At 45.6% G+C, this 10,266-nt stretch overlaps 1 protein-coding gene across 2 annotated transcripts; it reads left to right on the top strand.

Annotated features, from left to right (window-relative positions):
* The first annotated feature begins 1,223 nt into the window (after positions 1 to 1,223).
* On the top strand, positions 1,224 to 5,956 carry MTRES1 (mitochondrial transcription rescue factor 1). Of its 2 annotated transcripts, XM_054195970.1 has the most exons (5): positions 1,224 to 1,316; positions 1,844 to 1,881; positions 2,930 to 3,368; positions 4,178 to 4,250; positions 5,366 to 5,956. In XM_054195970.1, exons 3-5 carry the CDS (start codon positions 2,938 to 2,940, stop codon positions 5,540 to 5,542), a joined length of 681 nt encoding a protein of 226 aa, XP_054051945.1. In that variant the 5' UTR covers positions 1,224 to 1,316; positions 1,844 to 1,881; positions 2,930 to 2,937; the 3' UTR covers positions 5,543 to 5,956. The 2 variants fall into 2 exon arrangements, with proteins under 2 accessions (XP_054051945.1, XP_054051946.1); XM_054195971.1 differs by lacking the exon at positions 1,844 to 1,881 and having other exon boundaries at positions 1,232 to 1,316.
* Positions 5,957 to 10,266: the final 4,310 nt, after the last annotated feature.

Here is a 10,266-nt window from a genome sequence, read left to right as displayed (position 1 = left end):
GCCGTACTTGCTGATAATTTTCCAAGGGAGGATTGGTCTGCCAGGCAAGGTGATGGCCATTCTCAAGCAAAACTTCAAAGCTGAAGAGCTCTTCCATCTGCCAAAATTACCCTGAACCTCGTACAGCCATTTACATCAGAGCAAGGGGCTGCCGGTCTGACGGAGCTGTGTTTTGTACCTGTTTTGTATGTATATAGAGAATTTCCCAAATGCTGAGCAGAGCGTTCAGAAGCACTGAGAGAGGAGTGGTTGGTGCATAACGGAGAGAAAGCCGGGAGAAGATGGCAGGAGGGATGGACCTCTCCCGGTTTCTGAGCTCCGAAGAGAAGGGATTATGGATTACCACCAATAGTGGAGATGTGGAGTGGAAGAGGGAGATGTTACGCAAAGGAATGTAACAAAGATAAAGTAAGGGGAAACCCAGGCCACAAAGGGATTTGGAGCAGATCGTCATTGTGGCCAAGCCTTTCAAATTAATCTGCGGTCAGCAAACTTCTGCGTCTGCTGGAGGCGCTTCCCCAGTGAGGGATTTCCACTGATTTCTGGTTTGGGCGCGTGGGCAGAGCCTGAGGGGGCTGAAAAGGCAGGTTGGCCCTTGGCGCCGTGGTCCAGTCTCATTGAAACACTTCAACGCATTTTGCAAAGGGGACATTTGGGTCTCTTCAGTCTGGAAGAAAGATGACTGAGGGGGGATCTTATCAACGCTTATAAATACTTAAAGGGTGGGTGTCAGGAGGATGGGGCCAGGCTCTTTTCAGTGGTGCCCAGTGACAGGACAAGAGGTAACAGGCACAGACTTGAGCATAGGAAGTTCCACCTAAACATGGGGAGGAACTTCTTTCCTTTGAGGGTGGCAGAGCACTGGCACAGGCTGCCCAGAGAGGTGGTGGAGTCTCCATCTCTGGAGACATTCCAAACCCGTCTGGACGCGTTCCTGTGCAACCTGCTCTGGGTGACCCTGCTCTGGCAGGGGTGTTGGACTAGATGATCTCCAGAGGTCCCTTCCAACCCCTACCGTTCTGTGATTCTGTGAGATGGGAGGTGTGTAAAATAATAACAACAAAAAAAACCAATGTGAAAAGCGTTTAACGTGATTCCAAAATCGGACTTGGAGAGCGGCATCGGCGGTGGGGGAGGCAGACCCCTGCCCGGCGGGGCTCGCCCGGCTCCGCTCCACCAGGCCCCGGCCCCGGCCCCGGCCCCGGCCCCGCCAGAGGGCGCCGAGCCCGGGCCGAGGCGGCTCCGCCTCCGGCCTGCGAGCGGCGGCGCGGGGACGGCAGCGGCAGGCCCGGGCCCCAGGCGCCGGCAGGACCCAGGTAACCGCGCTCCGGCCGGAGAGCCGGGCCGGGCCGAGCCGAGCCTCCGGCGGGGGCGGGCGCGGGGCAGCGGCCGGCCCTGCCGCGGCCCCGAAGTGGCGGGGCCAGGGGAGCTGGCGGGGATCGGCGGGGGTGGGCCTGAGCGCCGCCGCGGCTCCCTGGGCCGCCGACACCGAGGGCCCTCACGGCGGGTCAGGGACCGGCCCCGGGGTGGGAAGGTGTGTGTGTGTGTGGGACACTCCGCCACCACAGGCCGCGGAAGCTGGCGTGGACATGGCCGCCTGCTTTTGAACGGGCCTCCAGCCGTGTGTACCCTCCCGAGGGGGCGGGCTGGGGGGTGAATGCCTGTCGCCGTTCGCGTTTCGTGAGGGGATGAGGCCGCCGTCCCTGTTGGCCGCCCTGGAAGCGGGGGTGGGGGAACGGGACGGAACACACGCTGCCTTAGCGGCCGGTTGTACGGGGAACAGAGTAAAATAGAGCCTTAATAAGCAATAATAATTGTTTGCGCGTTCAAATGACTCTTCTAGGAATTTGCCCCCAAACGGAGGAGAGGCGCAAGTCTTAGGTGAGGACTGCACCATCCTATATTTTAAACTATGTGTCATATATTTTAAGTTCACTTATTTAAATAAAAAATGTAAAAAAAAAAAAGCCAAGGGCAGTTGTGGTTATTTTTATATGGCCAATAATTGCCCTCTTTGATCAGGGCTTTTTCCCAACCACAAAAACCGCCTCCTTCAAATTTCGGCAGAGTTCACTTGGGTGTGGGGAAAACAAGCGTCAGTCTCATGAAGAAACGCGTGTTTCCACACATATAAGGCCATAATAGAAGCCAGCGCTCCACCTAGCTAGGAGGGACTGTAAATCAGTTTCTAAGAGCGCTGGAAGACATTCCAGGGGTTTTGACGGTGTTTCCACCTACTCGTCCCAGGTTAAAGACAGCTCCAGAGAGACTGGGGACTGGGGGACTTCTAGTACATGAGACTGGTGTTGCTGGCGTCAGTCCTGTTGCAGTACATAGTCCAGGGTTATTTCTCCTAAATTCTATTGTAATGCTGTATGCTATTTGGAGAAACGGGGGAACGTTGTGTGGCATCCTGCCACGCAGGAGTGTTGTGGTCCAAGCAGGGACTGAAGTTAAGCAGCTCTTGACGCTTCTGGGCTTACTTGCTTGTGGTATCGAGCAAGTTGCTTTTATTGAGAATAAGTCACGATAAATGTAGGTCTCCCTATGCTTTTCACGACATAGTTAACTTCGTTTCTCTGTCTTTTGTGAATTGTATTTCAGATGTAGGGAGGAAAACACCACAAATATGTTTGGACAGTTAATATGAAAGACCAGGAAAGGAATTATGAATGGGGTATTCCGCTGCGTTTTTTTATTGTTTGCTTTTCATCTGGTGTTTTAGCTCTTTGTAATGGTGGACAGCGTATGAGAAAGGCAGATCATAAAGCCGGTATAGTCTTGTGCTTATAGATGATTAATTGCTCTATAGGGAACTAGATAATCATCTTTTTATAGTAACTATTATGACGTACCTGGTAAAATCCTTCCAATAGTCAAAGCAGTTGCTCATTTTTACTTTTACTTATGCATGTTTGTTTTATTTTAGGGTATGCTATGACTGGCTTCAGACTCCCCATCGCTACTTTTAGGAAACTAAATGTCTGGTTTGGACTGTGGGAGAAATTCCCCTCTAATAAACTGTATCTCTCTTGGAGGAGAAGCGTATTCTGTACCTGTCAAGCAAGCACAGTAAACTACAGAAGATGTTTCAGCTTTTCCCCAGTAAAACTCAGCGCACTAAGACTTTCTCCAGAATATATCTCAGTACTTTCTCTGCGTAGCAAAAGTAACAAAAGCTCTAAAAGGAACAGACAAACTGTACCAGAGGAAGAGGAAGAAGAGGATGAAGACGAAGAGGAAAACGATTTGGAAGATGAATTTGAAAATGACCCCAACGTAGTAAAAGATTACAAGGATCTTGAAAAAGTAGTGCAGTCTCTTCGGTATGATGTGATTGTGAAAGCTGGTCTAGACATTGCAAGAAAGTAAGTATGGAAGAAACAACCTGCTGATGAGAAAGATGTCGTGCATCTAAAATTTGAGTTTTGATACACTTTTATTGCTGGAATAACTTAGTATTTGAGGGTTTTTTTTGGTGTAGCTGTTTTGACTGCCTAAAAATATGTTTTGGATGTATGGGTGTTCTTCTTTGTTTCACCTTACCTCCCTTGAAACAGCCTGTTTTCTGCTTTTTGCTGTGTGTGGTATTTCTAAGATTGCTGAGGAGGCATTTTCTGTTGGTTACTATTTATTTAAAATGAAGAAAATGCAAAATACTGCGCTAAATGATACAAAAAGTCATTATTTGAGATGGAGGGAGAAAAATAATATGCTACTTAATGGCTGCAGAAATAGGTGATGGCAAGTATCAACCTAACATACTAGATCAGCCAGGTAAATGTGCAGTCTATATCACAACCTACAGACGCCTTACATTGCAATGTTGTTAGCGCAGAATATTAGTATAACTTGATCAATTAAAAATTATTAAGCTGGATGGTGCAGGAAAGGGGACATTATTCATTGGATATTCAGGAGATGGGTCTTTAGAAACAGCTTTTTATTGCTTGCACCTGTGGCACAGAGCAACTATATTATTTAATTTAATATCTGTGAAAGACTTTATTTCCAGTTCTAGTCTGTCCTAACCTTAAATAGAGGTATCCTTTTTGGTCAAAATTGTTGTGGTTGTGGAAATGTGCCTTGCACATGAGTGGTGTTCTTGTGTATCTGCAAAGAATTGCATTTGGTCTGCTGCACACTGTAAATGCAATAAAACCTTGTTTTTCTTCAGTAAAGTAGAAGATGCATTCTACAATAATGAACTCAGGCTGAATGGAGAAAAACTATGGAAGAAAAGTAGAACTGTAAGACTTTTTAAAATTTAAATCTTTTTATACAGTACAAGAAAATAACTAAGGCATGACCTCTTCTTCTCCCTCCTTTTACTTGGGTCAGAAGAGCTAACCACTAAATAGCTCTGCAAAGGTGAATGAATAGCATTGCTAACTCCACTTCCAGCTTTGTGCGTGTGACTATGATTCCCCGGGTAAGACATTATTCCCTAAGGCAGGCAGGAGACTCGTGGTATTAGAGAGTAAAATCTAAGGCTGAAAGTCAGGAGAAGGCAGAGGGGAGCAAGGACAGAGCTTTCTAAGTTGCTGAAGGAAGTGATGATGGATGTGAGATTGATGGAGTAGGAATGATTAAATCTGAGATATTGGTGGAGCCGGCACATGATTAAAGAAGAAGAGAAAGTTTGATGATAGGAAAGGATTGAGACTGGGGTAGCTCAGGAAATGTTTATGGTATCCGTAATAGAGCACACAGGAACACGGTTAGGGGAAGAGCCAGAAGGGCTGCAGGCCGTACTCTTCCACAAGAGAGCTCACCAGAATGGTGACAAACATACTTCTACCCACCCTTTATGTGAGGGTGATTCTAGGTGGCGGTTACTGTCATCAAAGGACAGTAAGAGAAGTTTTAATTCCCGATCCCCTGAAGTTAAGGCTAGTTTTGGGAGGCCTGCTTTTGTGACTTTCAAAAGGAACACAAACAGTCGACCAGCACTCTGTTTTTTAAAGTGCTTTAAACTGCTTTAAAGGAAGGAGGGAGAACTTTGCATTTTGCTGTTTTGTGTCTGTGTTGATACAAAAGGATTGGCAGGAAACACCCTTCAGGAAAAAAATACACTGCGTTACACCTTTTTCACAGAGTTAAGTGTCGGTTGTAGAACAGGAAGGGTAAAGCTCTTGGCAGAGAAGGTCACGAGACATTTAATTGCTTTTTGCCAGGGCTTTCCTAGAAGCTTATAGCTGGAGGATTTATAATGGGTCTGGTATTGCCTGCCTTCCTCCTCTCCTGTGAGATAAGAATATTAAATGGAAAGAAAGGAACAAAATTAAAATTGGACATAGGCTGCGGGGATTTGTTTTCCCCAGGGAATGTTTATAATTGCTCATCTTCTCTTTTCTGTTTCTAGGTGAAAACTGGTGATACGCTGGATCTCATAGTAGGTGAAGATAAAGAAACAGGAACTGCTGTAGTGATGCGGGTAGTCTTAAAAAAAGTATCTAACAAAACTGAAAGTGAAAAATACAAAGTAATTCTGAGGCGTTGGAAAAACCTAAAAGTGCCCAAACAGGATGTACTTAAGTAACAGGAGGTTGCATGTGGCAGCATAAGATTTTTGCAGAAAACTATATTTGTTGTCAAATATGAATTTTGGTTAAACAAAATTACAGTACCCTTTTTTAAGGGCTTGTGTTAGAATGTTACCTCCCTCTGCCGTGTACATCAATATTCATGCAATAAGCCTGTCACTTTTTGCTGTTAGTTTTGTTTCTGTGGGATAAAAGATCCAGCCCTTACATTTCCAGGCAGTTTCCTTACAGATGTTATATATAATGAACCAATAAAGGCTAATTTGATCACTGTTTAATTGCTGTGTAGTTTGGCTAATCAGAAAGATTACATTAAAGCTGACATCACAACAAGCAGAACTGCTTTCTTGGTTTCATCTCTAGATTCATGAAAAAGGGATAATAGGGATTAAAAACCCAATTACGTAAAATTGCTTCCTTTTTCATTATTGGTTTCATCTTGGTTAACAATACCAACTCCGTGCTTGTATACGCTCCCGCTATACCAAGAATACAAAAGGATACTGATTGCAGCTGCATATTTCTAAGCAGGAAACTTGCCGGTGACAGAGAATGAATCGTGGCAGAGAGAACTCTGCTCTCATGGAGGAGGCAGATCAGTGAGGAGATATTTGGAGTACTGCTGATTTTTACTGTTCAAGCAGCCATGCAGAGGAAAATGAAATCTCAGTTTTCCACATACTCATTTCCAGGTAGCACTTAAGAGAATATTGAATACTTAGGTGATCTGAGCAAAGGTCAGACCGTACTGTGAAGAAAAGCTCGTGACTGTATTGCTACAGGAAAATACTGTCACTTAGGACAGGCGTCTCAGGAGTCGGCAGTCCCACTTGTAATGTTGAACACACGCTTCTCCCAACACAGGCAACTTGTTGGATGAACTGTGGTGCAGGCAGAATTTTTATTCTGTTTATATACGTTTAGACAGGCGCATGGAGGTGTGTGGCTACAGGAAAGCTGGACAGTAGGAGCAGGTAGGTACGGTTCATTCAGTTCATGGTCTGCAGAGGGAAGAAGATAGCCCAGAATAGATGTCCAGAGCGTACTCCAGGACCCTTTCTCTCGGGTGTTCCTGAAATCTAAATGGGCAGGCACGAAATTGCTGCTCACAAAGCAAACCTAGTGCTCTGGTTGAGCGTCAGAGTGTCAGGTACACAGATAAAAGCTCTGGTAAAGTAACGCCTGGATGTTGACTGCATACAATGTCTGTCTCGGAGGTGAGAGGAAGCAGTGGCGCTCACCTGGTTAGGGGCGCGTGGGAACTGTTGGGCTCAACCACCAACAGCTACTCGATGGCTGTGTTTAAGCAGGCTGGACCTGCTGCTGTCCGTAGCCTTGGAAGTGGTGGCTGCTGAGTGCGGGATTTAAAATAATTTCTAGCTTTCTTCAGGCATAGCTACAAATCTGTGCTGTTTGGGGCTTTTTTTTAATGATTATGTAGATGTTTAAAGATGCAGATAAATATCTAGTTAATGTTTTAGAGGCATAGTGACCTTTAAAAAAAAACAATTCTTAAAAGGACATGATTCCAGGCTTTCCTGGGGGATTTTGGTGATCCTTACACTGCAGAAGTGAAGCAAGCGCCCAGAGGAACACGGCAGGCTGTATGTTCATTGTCCTCACTCTATTTGTTGGAACTTGCAGCAAGTGCTATGGAAATATATAGCTGAGATGCATCTTCTGTTCCCCAATTCCACTTACCATTGCTATGCGAAGTGGCTCCCATAATCTCCAGGGATGCTGAGAGAAACAAGTAGAAAGATGCGTTATGAGTGATGTCAGTGAGCGCCAGTTGCTGGTCAGCAAACATCCATTACCTGTCAAGTGCTTGTCAGTATATACCATCACGCTGCCTGTGACCTCCAGCAGCAGCAGCTTACACACCAGAGCTTATACAGCCAGAATAGGACCCCACTCATAAACCCATGGAATGCTTTGGGGCTTGGGGGATAGCCGAGGAACAGAAGTGAAGAAATTAACATTCTGAAAGGGTCTGTTCCGCGTAGGATAGAAACGGTAACACCAAAAGAAGCCAACACCTGCCTGGCATCCAAGATGGGCAGGAAAGTTGCATCCCTGAAAGTCATTGACATAAGAAAGAGCACTGGCAGGGTTATTGTGTGAGTTGGACGAATACGCTGTTAGGCCAAAACCTTAGATTTTAACTTCTGGAAAAGCCTATTGGGAAGTACAGCAGACAAGAGCTTGTAATCAAGACCTAACCCTTTCCTAATGATGACAGAGAGAGACTTTTTACCAGAGCATGTAGTGACAGAACAAGGGGCACTGGTTTTAAACTGAAAAAGGGTAGATTTAGATTGCATATAAGGAAGAAATTTCTTATCGTGAAGGTGGCGAGACACTGGCACAGGTTGCCCAGGGAAGCTGTGGATGCCCCATCCCTGGAAGTGTTCAAGGCCAGGTTGGATGGGGCTTTGAGCAGCCTGGTCCAGTGGGAGGTGTCCCTGCCCATGGCAGGGTCTGTGTGCATGTGTGTGTGTACCACATGATTTTTAAAGGTCCCTTCCAACCCAAACCATTCTGTGATTCTGTGACTGCCACCAAAACCAGGTCTCCACTGACAGATGAAGGTAGAAACAGGCTTTCATAGGTTTTAAGTGTTGATCCACTAGTGGTATCAGCAAAAGAAAAGAAAAGCAGACTTCCTAAGGAGACTTGTGGTGGGTGAGAGGACCCTCTGTGGCTTCAGGATTGAAATGGCTGGAGAGAGAACTGTACCCGTTGGCTTCAGAAAGGAAAGCTTCAGTCACAGGCAGGGTGATCTCAGAGGAAAACTGTGACAGCAGGAAGGTGAGTAGCTGTTGGCTTGGCTGCATTGATCTGTCCTGGATAAGCTTCTCTATTGATCAGACCCTTTTAGTGGGGCCTGGCATTCTTGAGCAGGTTGTGCTCATTTCTGCAGCCTTTAAACATTTGGATGGTGAGCTAAAGAAAGGCAAGGCTTGGTTAATGACTGACGCGAGTGCCAGGTGAGGAGAGCCAGCATGCATTCCAGGAGGTGTAGGAACAGGCATGTTGCAGCCACAGTTTTTGCCGGGCCTCCAGGGGACTTCTAGACAAGGTAGGTTCACATAGACTGTGTGTATGTAAAGCGTACATTATAAATGTATCCTTTATCTAGGAATCAGCCGTGCATCTTCCCTTCATCAGCCATGAATTTAAGATGATGGAATCCATCTGATAACATGGGCAAGTCTCCAGTCAGATGACATGGCAAGGCAGTGAGAAGTGGTCGAACAAAAGTTCTAACAAGGCGCGGGAGGATCCTGTGGAGGAATGGCAGGGAATTGCGCACACAGGAGCTGGACGCGGGTCTGGCAGAAGTGTCAGCTTGGTCAACTAAAGCAGGCACATACCCACGCTCCAAAATAGGTTCCGAGTTCTGGTGCCTACAGATCAACCGGGGTGGGGTAGGGCTGTACTCTGACCCTTCTGGACCCCCAAAATAACAGGAAATTCTTTTTTCCATGGAACAGAAAAGCACCAAAGTGTTTCTGGTTTTTATTTTGGGGTTTTTTTTTTTAGTTGTTTCTTGGGGTTGTTGGTTTTTTTTCCTGTAACGGCATATTAGAAGAGGACAGTCGACCTTCAGCACCTACCAAATCACAGTGCTCAACAGCCTGTGCAGGCCAAGCACAGTGGTCATTCTACGATGGCATGCGTAGGGAAAGGAATGCAAAAAGGGGTGTGTGGGAGCCATGCAAACCGGAGTACTGCTGAAACTAAAAAATTCTCCATTTTCCAGCACTTCACTATTCAATGCACACACAGTCAAGCACTTCAAGGAGACCCTGGGTTTTTTTAATTCTTGGCACATGGAGCAGGAGAGAGAAGGGACAGCATCACATGACATAAAACCAAACTCTTAGGTTTTGTACAAGAGATCAAATCTCAAACGCAGGATGTGATCCTGTTGAGTGACTCATTCCTACTGCTGACAGGTACCTCGGGATTTTCTTTTCACAGGAAAACATGTATAGAACTTGCTAACACACTACCTTACAAGCTAACCAAAGTGGTACCTTCCTCAAAGTGTAAGGATTAAAGGAGCATTTTGCCTCCCAAGGAAGTGAGCACTAACACACACCACTACAAAATGCCTCTGGAAACAATGACAAACAGTTGTTTTGCCATAATGAAATTTGTGAAGGAAATAGGGAATGATTACTTGGACATTTGTGCGTGTGGGGAAGATATTAATTAGCTGATCTTCCTCCAGCCTTCAGCAATCACAATTTATTTTGTTTCCATCTATTAACACAAATTTTAGTGTGATTCTATACATGGTGATCTTGCCCATTTTTTGACTGGGAAGTCATGCTATATCTTTAAAAAGAAAATAAGGAGGAGAATGTAGTAAAACCAAAACAAAACAGGTTTGTTCTATTCATGTTTGCCTTTTGGGATGAGGCGGGGGAAAGGGAGAAAAGGGAGAAGTAGGAAAAGAATGTGTCATATTCTCCAGAAGAGCTTTATTTCCCTTCTATTGCAGCTCTTCCCTTCCTGTGAGCATCAAAGTTCTTCTTTACGAATTGTTAATGAAAGAAAAATGCTCAGTGGGGACCACAGCCCCACCATGGGACATGTGAGGAAATGGAGTAAGCAGGCAGTTTGCCCCCGTCACAGGCTTTTCTGGCCACTCACTAGGAAAGATGGCATCTAGAAAATGACAAAAATGAAAAGGAATATGCTGGATAAA

Source organism: Rissa tridactyla, chromosome 3 (assembly GCF_028500815.1).
Source record: "Rissa tridactyla isolate bRisTri1 chromosome 3, bRisTri1.patW.cur.20221130, whole genome shotgun sequence".
Classification (NCBI taxonomy): domain Eukaryota; kingdom Metazoa; phylum Chordata; class Aves; order Charadriiformes; family Laridae; genus Rissa; species Rissa tridactyla.
The sequence above is the reverse complement of the archived record's forward strand: the minus strand, read 5'-3'. Positions and strand labels throughout refer to the sequence as shown.

Coding starts and splice junctions, on each gene's coding strand:
- MTRES1 (XM_054195970.1), top strand. CDS start 2,938: ATGACTGGCTTCAGACTCCCCATCGCTACTTTTAGGAAACTAAATGTC. Junction 3,369..4,177: donor GGTCTAGACATTGCAAGAAA/GTAAGTATGGAA, acceptor GTTTTTCTTCAG/TAAAGTAGAAGATGCATTCT. Junction 4,251..5,365: donor TATGGAAGAAAAGTAGAACT/GTAAGACTTTTT, acceptor TTCTGTTTCTAG/GTGAAAACTGGTGATACGCT.